The following is a 15,067-nucleotide window of genomic DNA, read 5'->3' on the forward strand; positions in this document are numbered from 1 at the left end:
TGCCAACAGTAGTGTCCTTGTCCATGCTGGGAAAGGGAGATGACCCCTAGAAGGCAACCAGAGTTCCCGTATTGCAGTTTTACCATGTCCCCAGAGGAAGGCGGCCAGGTTTCCCTTTTTCCCTGGGGGAAAGAAAGAACAGCGGGGGGGATCATTAGCTGCACTTGGACTTACCCCTTCATGATTATCTACTGATGCTGCTCAGCCTGGTGTTGTGAGCTGGTGGGGAAGAAGCACCACATGATCCCTACTCATGGGTCCTCAGCCTGGCAGGCAGAAACCCTGGTCCTCAGCAGAAAAAGTGTGGACACCTAGGCGCTCAGATGGGGGTGAGGGGTTGCAAGCATTTCAAAAGAAAGTGACATTTGAGGTGACTCTCAAAGGGTCCTCTCCAAATTCTGTTGTAAGTGACAAACCCAGTCCAAACTGACTTGGATAGATAAAGGCATTTATTAGCATTTGCTAGCATTAGCATTTATGGGGAATAAAGTAGGACTGACTGAAAGCCAAGAAGTGAAGCAGATGACTCCCCAAAAGAAAATCGGAGTTGCATCCAGAAGGAAGAGAATGAGTGTTGTAAGCTGTAACCAGAGAGCTCATCAACAGATGGCTGAGTTTTCCCAAGAGGAAAGAATTGTGGGTAGAAGGAATGGTAGGTATCAGGCTAAAGAAATTTTAGTTTGGAATCAGGGTACCTACTGAGAAGTTTGTGCAGAAGTGAACAAGATTGCAAAGTGTGATTCTTGGACTTGACACCGTCCTGTGAGGACACCAAGATTCTGACACTTAGTCTCAATTGACAGCAAAATGTAAGCACCACAGTCATTTGTCCCCTCTATCAGTAGTAAAAGTGGCTCCAAGAAGTTGACAGATAAGAGGCATGAGGTGCAATTACCAGCTTTATAACCAACAGATAAAGCACCTTCTCTAGCAATTTGGCATACATGTGAGAGTGATGTCCAAATAAGCCAGATGCCAGGACTTGGTCCTTTTGAGAGAGAAGTAAGAATGCAGGAAGTTCAGTACCCGCCAGGAGATATCTGTCAGTTACAGGAAGCTAATTTCAACTCTAAGAGCCTCACCTGACTCATTTCATTCACTCATTCAACTGATATTTATGTCATGCCTACTATGTGACAGGCACTTTGCCAGGCACTTGGGACATGGCACAGACAAAAAAAAGACCAACACCTTTGCTCTTCTGGGGGTCACACTCTAGAGGGGAGGAGAAGACAATGGAAAAAAATACACAAAATATATATTAACAGATTAGGAGAGCAGTGCTAGAGGATCACCGGGCACAGGGAGCAGCAGGAGCACTCAGCACTATGATGATGTCACCAGACACCACAGGTTGGATCCCGGCCAGGGAGGCGACCACATGGGCAGCAGACCCCTCCTGTCTCACCTGCTGCTCCCCTCAGCAGTGGATTTCAGAAGATCCACCTGTTCTGCTCTCCACTCTGTAGTGAATCCCCTCAGCTCTGACCTACACCTCAGCTCTTGCATGCATGCATGCATAAATAAATCAACACATATTTAAAAAAAAAAATACAGTAGAGATGGGTGGGAGAAAATCTGAGGTGCAGTTTGCAGTTTCAAATAAAGAGGGTGAGGGAAGTCAGCCTGCAGTAGGGGCCATGGTGGGGCAGAAGAGGTTCGGGAGTGACATGGTTATCATCACCCACAAAGGGAACTGAAAGCAGAAAGCCTGGGGCTTGTTAGAGTCAGTGAAAGGAGGTCCCAGAGAGAAGACAGCAGGAGGAGAGAAGAAAAGATAAATGTACTTGCCCTCACCATCTTCAGATGTGCCTGATTCCTCAATACTGAGGACAGAAACAAGGGAGTTGGCCCCTTCTCCTGGATTTCTCCTGCAAAGGCACCAGTGTGAACATCTTCCCTGCAGGATGGGGGCCCCCGAGGAGCAGGCTTTATAATGGCAGCGAAACAACTTCTCCACAGCCCTACAACAGGGCACACCTCCCAGGCCTTTTCAGGGAGTCGGGCCTCCTTGTTCCATTCTAAACACACTTTCCTCCTCAAAATTCTCTTTGGGTCCTCCCTGGTGGCACAGAGGTTATGTCTCAGCACTATTACCTCCATTGCTTAAGTTCTAGCCCCAGCCAGGGAGCTAACCCACACATATTGCAGGAGACTCTCCTGTCTTGCCCGCTGCTCCCCTTAGCAAGTGTATTTCTTTTTCTAATTATATCGGTATGTGTGTGTTTACATCATTGTTCACTTTTGTACAATTTTGCTTTCTTCTTTAGGTGTATTCTCCGTAAAATTTCCACCACCAATGAGCCCATGAACCATTATTATAGTCCCTTGTGCTCTTCTCTTCTGTTTTGATCCTTCATCCTCCACTTCCCTTGCAGAATGTCTCTGATTTATGGTTGCCTGCTTATTTATTTATTAATTTATTTATTATTGTTATTATTTTTCCTGATCCCTTATTTGGTTCCCCAACATTCCTCCTATATCAAGTGAAACCATCTGATATTTTTCTTTTCCCTTTTGGATTACTTCACTGAGAATGATCCCTTCCAGCTCCATCCATGTTGCTGTGAAGGGCATGACTTTATCTTTTTTGACTGGAGAATAGCAGTCCATTGTGGATATATACCACGTCTTCCTCTGGCACTTATCTATTTTGGGGCATTTGGGTTGTTTCCATATCTTACCTATTGTAAATTGTGCTGCAATAAACATAGGGGTGTCGTTGTCCTTTTCAATTATTATTTTTGTGTCCGTTGGGTGGAGTCCTAGGAGTGGAATAGCTGGGACCTATGGAAGCTCCATTTTCAGTAGTCTGAGGAACCTCCACACAGCTCTCCATTGTGGTTGGACCCATTTGAGCTCCTTTTTCAACACATCCTCACTAACTTTGTTCTTGCCTGTGTGACATTCTTGCAGGTGTGAGGTGTTATCTCATTGTGGTTTTGACTTGCAGTTCTGTGATTGTAAGTGATGTTGAATATTTTTTCATATATCTGTTGTCTGGCTGTTTGCATTTCCTCTTTGGAGAAGTGTCTTTTAGCTTTTCTGTCCATTTTTGGACTGGATTGTTTACTTTGTTTTTGTTGAGATGTGTGAGCTTTTTGTAGATCTTTGTGATCAATCCCTTATCAGTTGTATTGTATGTAAAATTTTCTTCCCAATTAGTAGTGTCTCTTTGTTTTGATCTATGTCTCTTTTGCTGTACAGAAGAATTTTAGTTTGATGTAGTCACAGCTGTTTTATCTTTTCCTTCACTTTCTTTGCTTTGGGGGATGTGTCTTTAAAGATGTTACTGAGATATATATCATGTAGTGTTTTGTTGATATATTCTTCTATATATTTTATCATTTCAGATCTTATGTTCAATTATTTTATCTATTTTGAATTGGTTTTTGTGCATGGTATGAATCAGTAGTCTAGCTTCATTCTTTTGCAAGTAGCAGTCCAGTTTTCCCAGAACAATTTTTGTAAAGATTTGTTTATTTATGCATACAGAACTATGTAGAGGCAGAGGTGCAGGGGCAGTGAAAGGATTCACCAGACACAGAGTGGGGAGCACAACAGGTAGACTGAAGAACTACACTGCTGAAGGAGCAGCAGGCGCGACAGGAGAGGTCTGCTGTGCCATGTGGGTCACCACCCTAGCCGGGAATTGAGCTCTCTGTGAAGCAGCTGCTGCTAGCTTCATAGTGCTGCACTTTAACCTACTGTGCCACCAGGGAGGGCCCTCCCAGCATCACCATACATTGAACTAACTGACATTGTTCCCTTGCATATTCTTTGCTACTTTGTCAAAGATTAGTTGTCAATTGTCAATTCCATTGGCCAGTGTATCTGTTTTTGTTCCAGTACCATACTGTTTTAATAATTATGGCTTTGGGGGCACCCTGGTGTCATAAGAGATTAAATCTCAGCACGATGAAACTATAGACAGCCACTGCAGCACAAGTTTGATCCCTGGCCAGGGAGCTGACCCACATGGCATGGCAGACCTCTCCTTTCTCTGCCACTGCTCCCTGCAGCACTCAATCTGCCTGTCCTGCTTCCTACTATGTCTCTGGTAGATCCTCTCACCTCCCACACCTCTGGCCTACACCCTAGCTCTTGTATGTATAAATAAAACTAAATCTTAAAAAAATAATTATTATGGCTTTGTAGAACAGCTTGAAGTCTGGACGTGTGATGTGTGATATCTCCAATCTCTCTCTCTTTTTTTTTTTTTTTAAGATTTATTTATTTGTGCATACAGAACTGGGGTACAGGCCAGAGGCTCAGGGGCGGTGAGAGGCTTCACCAGAGACAGAGCGGGGAGCAGAACAGGCAGATCTACGAAGTACACTGCTGAGGGGAGCAGCGGGTCGGTCAGGAGAGGTCTGCCTCGCCATGTGGTCACCTCCGGGGCAGGCGGGAATCGAACTCATGCGGAGGTGGCTTTGGTTTCTCAGTGCTGTGCTTTAACCCGCTGTGCCACCAGGGAGGGCCCCCCAATCTCTCTTTTAAGTCAGGACAGCTTTGGGTATTTGAATTTTTTTGTGGCTCCATATGAATTCATATATATTTCATCAATATTTGTTCTATTTCGTTGAAGAATGTCATTGACATTTTTATCAGAATAGCATTGAATCTATAAATTTCTTTTAGTAGGATAGCCATTTTGATAATGTTAATTCTTCCAATCCAAGAGCAAGGGATATCTTTCTATTTCTTTGTGTCTTCTTTTTAAAATATTTACTTCTTTATGTATATAAGAGTAGGGTGTAGTCTAGAGGTGCGGGGATGTTGGTGGTGAGGATTTACCAGAGACAGATTGGGGAGCAAAACAGGCAGATCTACTGAAATACACTGCTGAGGGGAGCAACAGGTGTGACAGGAGGGGTCTTTGCCATGTGGGTCAGCCCCCTGGCCGGGGATCAAACTTGGGCTAATGTGACTGTGGATTGCTTCATAATGCTTATCCTTAACCCCTTACACCACCAGGCAGGCCTCTTCTTTTCCTTTTTTTTTTTTTTTTAACTTTTTTCCTCTCGGGACCTCCCTGGTGGCACAAGGGGTTAAAGCAGAGCACTGTGACTAGAAGCAGTCACTTCTTGAGTTCGTTCCCCTCAGCAGTGTACTTCTTAGTGGGGTGCCTGTTCTGTACCCCACTATCTCTGGTGAATCCTCTCACGGTCCCTGCACCTCTGGCCTGTAGCCCAGTTCCGTATGTATAAATAAATAAATCTTTAAACAAAAACAAAATATTTTCCTCTCATGTCCATGTATCCTTGTAAGGTGGCTTAAAGGCATGACTTCAGAACCCCAAGGGAAGTTTCTGGGTGACAATATTCTGCTCCAAAGCTTGGCTATCCTGGAAAAATAAAGAACAGGTATTTCTTCTCATAGGGGCAACATGAAATGTTGCTTCTACTGAAATGGCTTTACTGCTTGCTTGTGGTGACATACTGTAACTAAGCCAGGGTCATGATGAATCACCCAGTAGCAGGGAAGGTGACTTTGCTCCCTAACCCTTTTCCCAGATCTAAGGTGTGTAAGATGTGTCCAGAAGAGGTATGTCATTTGTGTGTTGAAACCATAACTCAGGGCCAACTGATTTTACTATGATGTCTACCTCCACCATTCTTTTTTGTTTTTCAAGATTTTTTTATGCATACAGGAGGTGTGTATGTGTGTGTGAGAGAGAGAGAGAGAGGGAGAGAGAGAGAAAGAGAGAGAGAGAGAATTCACCAGAGACAGAGTCCGGGAGAAGACGGTCAGATCTACTGAAATACACTACTGAGGGGAGATAGGAGAGGCCTGCTGTACCATGTAGGTCAGTTCCCTGGCCTGTGATAGAACTGGTGCCACAGTGGCTGCAGATAGCTTCATAGTGCTGCACTTTAATGGATTTGCCACCATGGAGGGCCAGCTACTTGGCAGATTTCAACACCTGGAGACTGTTAAAACTTTACACAAAGTAGCAACAGACTCAGTTGCCACAAGGAACGTGTACACTGGCAGGTCTGTGCAATGTAAATAGGGACAGTGACCCCATCAAGGAGCTGCCAGCGGGAATAGCTATATAGCTGTGGGGTGCAGAACACAGAGATAGAAATAAATGATCATGATGGCAGGGAGGGACAGCACACCACCAAGGGTTTAGATCTGGGTTGATCACTTAAAAGCGATACTTTTTGCTGGCATACTCCATTCCCTTTGGCCTGACTGCCCTCCTCCACCGCACAGTCAATATTCAGCCACCACAGATTAGATTAGGGGGCCCTGTTCAGTGTTCCTAATAGCCCCCCATACCTCCCTCATTAGAGCACTTGTCATTCTTTTCTCATCTACTGTTTCCTGGCTCCTCCCACAGGCCTGTGAATTCGATAAGGCAGAGCCCTTGATTACCTTTGCACCTGCCAGGCAAATATGCTGTCAATTCGCGTGAATCAGTGAAAACAAATTGCCCACCTGGGGAGAATCTGGAGAAACCATCAGAAAAAGATACCAGCATCTCTGGGAGCTCAGGCCCTGGGGTCACATCATCCACTCTACTCCAATTCTGTCTCGGAGTCATTGCCTAAAAGTCCTGGGTCTTCCAGAACTTGAAGCCCTTTGGGGCAAAGAAACCCCAGATCAACAGCGCATATACAAGCCCCTGGGGACCGCTAGTTGAGGGCCCCCGCTCCCTCCGCCCCCTCCGCCCTCTAGCCTCTACTCCAACCTCTGCAGTCCCTGCCTTCGCCAGGCGGCGACGCCCAAGAGTCCGCATGCGCAGTGCGTGCACGAGTGGTCCCCTTGCCCTTCTCCCAATGGCGGGCGTCAGTCCCCTTCCCGGCACCCTCTCGGGCAGGGGGCGCGTCATTTCCGGTGGGGAAGGCCCGCGGCCGCCGCCGCCATTTCGGGCGCTGCTGTGAGACTGAGACCCGAGCCGGTCCGCTGGGCGGCGGGCGCCGGGGCTGGAGGGGCGCGCGCGGCGGCGGCCCAGCGTGTAGGCGCCGAGGCGGCCATGGCGGGCAACTTCGACTCGGAGGAGCGGAGTAGCTGGTACTGGGGGCGGTTGAGCCGGCAGGAGGCGGTGGCGCTGTTGCAGGGCCAGCGGCACGGGGTGTTCCTGGTGCGGGACTCGAGCACCAGCCCCGGGGACTATGTGCTCAGCGTCTCCGAGAACTCGCGGGTCTCCCACTACATCATCAACAGCAGCGGCCCGCGCCCGCCGGTGCCACCGTCGCCCGCCCAGCCTCCGCCGGGTGAGGGACGGACGGGGCGGGAGGCCACGGGCGGGGGTGAGGGCCGCGGAACTGCCCTGCCTAGCCGGCTGCTCCTTGCAGGCTGACTCCCGCGAGGGGCGTGGGCAGAGGCTGCGGTGACCGTGGCAGGGGGGAGCCTGTTGCCAGGACCCGTTGCCCACCGTCTAGCGAGAGCATGTGGGGGAGGAGGAGCCGTGGACCGAGGCCTCTGGGTGTGACTTGGGAGGACAGCCCAGGGGAAGGGGAACTGCTTCGGCCCCAGGGTGGGGCTAGCGTCCCGGCCGGGCACATGGGCAGGGCCAGGCAACGTGGGGACAAAGAATTGAGGGGGATGTTGGCACTGCGGGGGCATCACTTGGCAGCGGTGCCCAGAATGAATCCGATAATCCTACAAGTGGCTTTTAGACTGGAAACATTTCCTGCAGTGTTAGAGAGCCGGCTTTGGCTATACTCCCCTGGTGGCCTTCGGTAGGAAGTCACCACATACTGGCTGGGAGGGATGGAGACACCCTCAGGAAGCCGGTCAGCTTTTTCCTTTCTTGGGCATTTTTCCAAAATACTTTACCGTTCTCTTCCCCTGCGGAGAACGAAGGTGATGAGCTAAGTGCCTTCATGAAAGAAGAAAGCCTTCTATGGCCAGCTCAGAATAAATTGATGTCCGGTGTGGCAAAGAAATTTTACCGTGCTGGGACTGTCCCCCACAATTAGGGGGGTTCTAGTTTAAATGCTCAGTGGAGGAGAGATTTTTTTCAGGGACTAAACAGATGGAAACAACCCCTTTCCTAGCAGTGAATGGAACTTCATTTTTCCTTGGACTTTACCATTGTTAGTCTTGTTCTTCAGGAGCCTCTCTTGCATATTAGTTGGTCTGTGGCCTGAGCACTCCTAAATATGGGGAAACATATCCTGCTGGGCAGATTTTCTGAGAATTTAAATTGTCTGCCCTGCGGTCATTGAAGATAGGACTGTTTTAGCCATGCTGATGGGTTTGTTTGGGAAATGTTGAGATTTATGCACTTAGTTCTTGAGACTGGTGAGGTACCCAGTAATTCTGAGGTTACCTTTATCTGTGTAACAATAGCACCGAGAGGTCCTGGTGCCTTCTCATTATTCCCAAGGTAATAGTGACCAGCTGAGGCTAGATCCAGTCTGGTGTAATTTAAGAAACCCCTGAGCTAGATTTTGCAGACTTGTCCTTTTAGAATAGTCCTAATTTAGATTTATCCACTTTGAATAGAAATGAGGAGATAAGACAAGCAGTTTCTTGGTTAACACTTAGTGATTTTTTTTTTAAGCATGTGATCTTTACATCCACAGGTTATTCTAGGTCTTTCCTCAGTTTGGTTGGTTTTATAGCATGAGACAGGAATTCTGATGTAACATGCATTTGCCCTGGACTCAATATATTTTGTTTTTACTGATGGTGAATTTCAGTGCAGTGACATGATGGCAAAATGGCATGGAAATTCAGTTCTCAGTTTTTTGCTTGTGTGTGTGTTTTTTTTGTTGTTGTTGGTAGCAAATTTTGGAAATGGCAACCAGCAGGTTTATTAGTTTGAGCTTTTGCCACAACTTGGCGTTATGACATTATATGTCAATGCTTACCTTGATACTGAGCTCCACCTTTTCATAACAGATAAAAGTTCAGATCCTTGGCCAGTGAGACAAGGTAAAGATTACCAGAGTTTGTGGATGGGGTGGGGAAAGCTCATGGGTATTGTGGTAGTTTTCTGCAGTGTTCCCTATTCTCCACTTAGGGCAATTGAGTCAGCTGTTGTCTTTATAAAGATTACTTGATCTTTGTTCACTTCTTCAAACTCTTTTTTTTTTTTAACTCTTTCTTTTGAAACTGCACAGAGGAATTTCTTGGGTTGTAAAAAGTCACACAACATTAATAACATTTATCTACCAATTATTTTATGCCAGGTATTTTGATGAGTATTTTATGTGCTTTATCTCATTGTCTATAACAATCTAATGAAGTACAGTCATCTCCATTAAATATTTCCATTTTATAGATGAGGAAACATTCAGTAACTTTCCCAAGGTCACACCGCAAGTGAATATTGAGTCAGAATTTGAATCTGGGAACTCTGATCTGAGAGCTTCCACTAGTACACTGTACTCCTTTCTTTCAAAGCCACTTTCCTTTTGAGAGCCCAGCGGGGCACAAAGACCCAGCATTTTTGTCTTTGTCCTGGTACACGGGTTCTGTTTAAAGATTAAAAGAAAGGATGACAAGAAAAAAAAGCTCACTTTAGCTTTTAGACAATACACACCTACTATTTAAAGTTAATGATAAAGAGACTTAAAAAAACCGTGTTTAGCAGGCTAAATATGGAAAATGAGTGGAGTTTTTTGGATTACATAGTGTATTTTGTGAGCATAATACACAGAATTTATGTGGAGTGGCTTGCATAATGTTTTTAGAGACAGATGAATAGACCAGGTATTCATAACCTTTTACAGTGAAAATTGCAGCCTCTGCGGGCTCCTGGTGTTACCAGTCTGGAAATGCCCTCGCTGTGCCCTAGGGCTATAGGGCACAACTAGTTAATCTGTTAGTTATACTCTGTCAGGTTAGCTCTCTTGAGGATGCTGTACATTGATTCCTTAGTTTCTTCCCCTTGGAATAATGAACTATTACTAGACCTTTACTAGTAAATGACAAAAGTATGAGTTCGGAGAGCAGTTACAGACCAGAATACTGGAGTTTGGGTTTGAATTTCACTGGTAGCTAGTATTTACAGAACTTTGAGCAAGTTATTTTACTTCTCTGTGCCTCAGTTCCTCATCCATGAATGAGGGGAAATAGTTATAATGCTGATCTTAAAGGATTGTTGTAAGGATTGAATGAGTTTTAGTGTATTAAATGGTTAGGGATGGATCTATTTATAGTAAGTACTTCCTAAGTATTAAATGAATATTAATCTTATGAACATAACGGGTTTGGGGGGGTGGAGTTGAAGCAAAATATAACCACTCACAGCCTTGAGAGGTTCATAGGCATGCCTGGTGTCAGTTGGGATGATACAACAGTTGTTTTAAGGAGTTCCTGTTGGGGCCAGGAAGTGGAGTACATCAAGAAGAGTGATAGGACCTCAGATCTAGTGCTTGGAAACAGGATGGTGCCTGCTCTTCTTAGCTGCTCAGCCCAGACTGTTCTGTCTGTTGCTCTATTGAGTGAAGGAAACAAAAGCCCACCTCTTTTGGGGGTGGGGGAAAGAGCCCAAGCAAGGGTGGTAACTGTGCTTCCTCTTCAAGGTGGTGCTGGACCAAGCAGCCTATCTGAAGATCATGTGGGACTGCTAATTACCTGCTGCTGCCTTTTTGTGCTTTCAAGCCTGTTTTGTTCACTCCGCATTGTTGCAGTACTCACGCCTGGTCCTTATATTTTCTGTTGCAGTAGCATATTATAGATTTTCCCTGCTGTCCAAAAGTAGAACATTCATAGTTGGTATAATTTGATAGGATATTTTTGGGGTCTGAGAATGCTGTTGCCATTAACTTATATGAGAAAAAAATGGAGTGTTCGCAGATCTAAAAAGAAGTTAGTAGGGCCTCCCTGGTGGTGTAAGCTGTTAAGTCACAGCACTGTGAAGCTCTCTGCAGCCACTGCAGCACCATCCCTGGCCAGGGAGCTGACCCACATGAAGCAGCAGAACTCTCTTGTCTTGCCCATTGCTTCCCCCAGCAGTGTACTTAAGTAGATCTGCCTGTTCTGCTCCCCACGCTGTCACCTTTTAGAGGTGAAACCTCCCCTCTCCCCCCCCACTTCTGGCCTACACTCCAGTTCTTGTGTGCATAAATAAATAAAAACCTTTAAAGAAAAAAAAAGCTAGTAAATAGGAACATTCTACTTTTGGATAGTGGGGAAAACCAGTATCTCTCAAGGCATGGTTCTAGAAGAATACTTCAGTAAGCCCATAACCAATTTTACACCCCCCCCCAAAGAATTCCATAGTAAAAGGAAGTAAGTTTCTTATTGTAGGATTTCTGTAAACCTTTACTTGTGGTGGCTTGTGAAATTTTCACGTCAGAGAAACTGATACTGGGGTTTTCAAACCTATTTGACTACAAATAGGTTTCACCCCCTGAGAATTCATGGGGTCTTCTCTGGGGAGTGGGGCAGTGGGCTCTGGAGTTGGGACTAGAGTTAAAATTTCTAAAGGAATATAGAGGTTTGGGGGTTATTAAACTGAATTTACTTTTTGAGTACCTGTAATGTACCAACTTTATTAGGTATTTGGCCCCATGAGAAGTTAAAAAACAGTTCATACAGCTAGTAAAAGGTATAGGCAAAATTCATCAAACCATATCAGTTTGAATTTGCCAAGTACCATGCTGATAATATCCACCATTTTTAGAAATTTCTATTTGTAAGATCATTTTGATACTTCTTTAGGATAATATCTAGGTTGAAAGTCAGTGACCTTTTGCCCTTTGTGTTGCACAGATATTAGGGAGTGGTTATCCAAGGAGCCTTTATAGCTCTCAGGCAGAAAAGGAAAAAAGAGTGGGAATTAAATGGGAAAGGCAAAAGAGGAAGCGCTCTAGATTAAAAAGAAGCTGATAATGGAACCATGGTAGTGGTACCCACACTAGAGATGACCTGGCCTGTTTGAGCCCTCAGAGCTCATGAATATTCTTCATAAACCTATGGTTATTATGTTACAAATGGGGTTATAAAGACTGATGTAACCTGACAACGGAAATGCTTAGAAATAATGAGTATGTCCAGAAACTCAAAAGACTTTCTAACTTCTTGCACTGATTTGGATTTGTTAGATCATAACGGCATGTTCAGAATCCAGCATAGATTTGATGTAGAATCAATTAGTGAGGTTTTCCAAGTCCCAGCTATGAGAACCCCGCAAGTTCTATTCTCTAGACAGACAGACTGACTCTGTCTCCTTCCTTTCCCGCCCTTCAATTTCCTGCTTTTGGTGTTCGTGGTTGGAAGGAGATGAACTGGGGAAAAGAAGCCAGACCACATAGCTGTAGTAAGGTTGGGCTTATCTTGGACTTAAGTATATTTCTGTCCTTCTCTTCTAGAGTTTGGATCAATGAAACGCTATTGTCCCACATATCTAACTGCTCTGGTATATATATAAAAACAAGTAGTCTCCTGTGGAATCATTACAGTGTCATTAGAATAAAAAAATGTAGTAATGTTGAAGATTTCACTTAGGCCAACTATGCTGCATTTGATAAAGTACTGAGCTAATTTCCTACCTTTATGGTAAATGAACTGCCAGTTTTTCTTTCAGAATCTCACGCCGATCTAAGGACTTTGCTTTAGTTCCTTAAACTAATGAAGGGAAGTCCTATTTGTTCTTTAAGTACTATTCCCTCTACCCCGTAGAAGGAAAGAAAAAGAAAAATATTTCAGTTGGGCTAGTACAATAATGGATAAACCATAATGGATGACAGGGGTGGTTGCTTTCTTTAACTGGGAAGTGTCTTGGAAATGTTCAAAATGGTCAGAGCTGCTCTTTCATTGTGCGCTTGTTGTATCTCAGAACATAGTTTATTATTACTGCTACTATTCTTTGTAAGAACATATCTCTGGTTGAAAGCCAGAGGATTTTTGCTTCTTGTTCACCAACCAACCACACTGCGTGCCTTTGTATCCCCATCTCTACTTTGACCTAGAACACAGCTCCATTTTACTTTCCCCTTCATTTCAGTCAAATTGATTAATACTTATTGAGTACTTATGCCAACCATTGTCTCAAAATAGAGCCAATAGTGAAACCCATTTAAGCTTGTTGATTCTTAGCATGAAAATTGGTAAACTCTAGAAACTTTTCTCCTGGGCTTCTCTGTGATAAGGGGGTTAAGTCTCGGTGCTATCACCCTGGCCTGAGTTCTATCCCCTGCCAGGGAGCTGACCCGCATATGGCTGGCAGACCTCTCCTGGCTCTTTTCACTGCTCCCCTCTGCAGTACATTTCAGTAAATCCACTTATTATCTTCCCTAATCTGTCTCTGGTGAACCCTCTCATTCCCTGCACCTCTGCCTGCACTCCAGTCTTCTATGTGTAAATAAATCAGTCTCTTTAAAAAAAGAAAAGAAAGAAACTTTCTCCTTAGTTTGTCATCAGGACCATTTTTTAAAAGACTTATTTTTGTTCACAAGAACTGGGGTACAGGCCAGAGGTGCGGGGTGGTGGTGGTGGTGAGAGGGTCCACCAGAGATACAGTGGGGAGCATGGGGCAGGTCAGGAGAGATCTACTGTGCCATGTGTGTTAGTGATGATGGAACTCATGCTGATAGCTTCATAGTGCTGTGTCTTAACCTGTTGCTCTACCAGGGAGGCCCAGCACTTTAATTTATTTGAGTAGAAGAATTGGGATGCAGGCCAAAGGTGCAAGGGGTGGGAGGATTCACCAGAGACAGTGAGGAGCAGAACAGGCGGATTGACTGAAATACACTGCCATGGGGAATAGCAGGTGGGACAGGTTTGCTGCACCATACGTATGTTAGCTCTCTGAACCATACGTGTGTGAGCTGTTTGGCTGGAATTGAACTCAGGCCATTGCAGTTACCGTGCTAGGCTACCAGGGAGGCCCGTGGCTAGACAGTATTAAGCAGGTTTCCTTGGAGCTGACATTTAACCTTGTTCTTAACATAGTTTAGCAGGCCTGAGAGATCACTGAAATAACCTAGTAGTGATAGGTAAGCAATGCACTTTGTTTCCTACAAGAATATTCCTTATATGTGAACCATTTTAGTGAAGAAAAACTCGAATTATAGCACCATCGTGCTCAGTCCTGCACTAAGAACTATCAAGGTCATGTTTTGCTAGTGCCTGATAAATGTTTGCCATAAATGGAAAGTCCTAGGTCTGAGCATCTATTTAAGCATGTGTTGGAGAGCACTACTGAGCCCGCACTTACTGGGTGGGAGCTATTGTTTTAGTGTATAGCCATCAATTCCACAGGTGGACTTTTTGAAATGTAAGCAACTTGTAACTTTTGTAAATTGTTGTTGGCCTTTTTCATTTTGGTGAAAAGAGAAGGCACTCATTAGTACTACTTCTTTATTGGGGACTTTCAGTTAATTTGCAAAGTTTATCTTTTCATCTCTCCCTTGTAGTGAAGTTGTCCTGCTCATTTTGGAAGATGTGTTTTCTAAAGTTGAATAAAATAATTAGGTTTTATTTTGCAGAATGCCAAATTAATTTAGACACCAAGGCCTCCAAAATGTTACTGTCACAGGGTATTAATCACTGTAACTTTTTTTTTTTAAGATTTATTTATTTATGCATACAGAACTGGGGTACAGGCCAGAGGTGCAGGGTCGGTGAGAGGCTTCACCCAAGACAAAGTGGGGAGTAGACCAGTCTGATTTATCAGGAGAGGTCTGCTGCACCATATGGGTTACCTCACTGGCCTGATAATAGCTTAATAGTGCTGTCTTTAACCCCTGTGCCATCAGGAAGGTCCTGGAAATGATTTTTTAAATGCTGTTTTGGCAAGGATATGGGGGAAGTGGAAACTCATAAACTACTGTTGGGAGTATAAAATGAACAACTTTTTGCAAGGCAATTTGGCAACATAAACCTTAATGACCTACCGTTTATCCAAGGGAGTAATTTTTTAAAATGTTCATTAACAGATAGCAACAAAAACACTCATAGTATTATTTGCTCTAGTAAAAAGTTAGTACCTCGGGCCCTCCCTGGTGGCGCAGCGGGTTAAAGCACTGCACTGAGAAGCTAAAGCCACTTCCGCATGAGTTTTTTGATTTGTTAGATCATAACGGCATGTTCAGAATCCAGCATAGATTTGATGTAGAATCAATTAGTGAGGTTTTCCAAGTCCCAGCTATGAGAA

The 15,067-nt window shown here is 44.6% G+C and overlaps 1 protein-coding gene across 2 annotated transcripts in view; it reads left to right on the forward strand.

Annotated features, from left to right (window-relative positions):
• The first annotated feature begins 6,861 nt into the window (after positions 1 to 6,861).
• Positions 6,862 to 15,067, forward strand: part of CRK (v-crk avian sarcoma virus CT10 oncogene homolog) — a 28,741-nt gene continuing 20,535 nt past the window's right edge. For both annotated transcript variants that reach the window (XM_004684803.2, XM_004684804.2), the window contains exon 1: positions 6,862 to 7,226. In XM_004684803.2, coding sequence (XP_004684860.1) covers positions 6,986 to 7,226 — 241 coding nt within the window. In that variant the 5' untranslated portion in view covers positions 6,862 to 6,985. The remainder of the gene's footprint in view (positions 7,227 to 15,067) is intronic.

Source organism: Condylura cristata, unplaced genomic scaffold (genome assembly GCF_000260355.1).
Source record: "Condylura cristata isolate star-nosed mole 26May11 unplaced genomic scaffold, ConCri1.0 scaffold00017, whole genome shotgun sequence".
In the NCBI taxonomy this organism is placed as follows: Eukaryota; Metazoa; Chordata; class Mammalia; order Eulipotyphla; family Talpidae; genus Condylura; species Condylura cristata.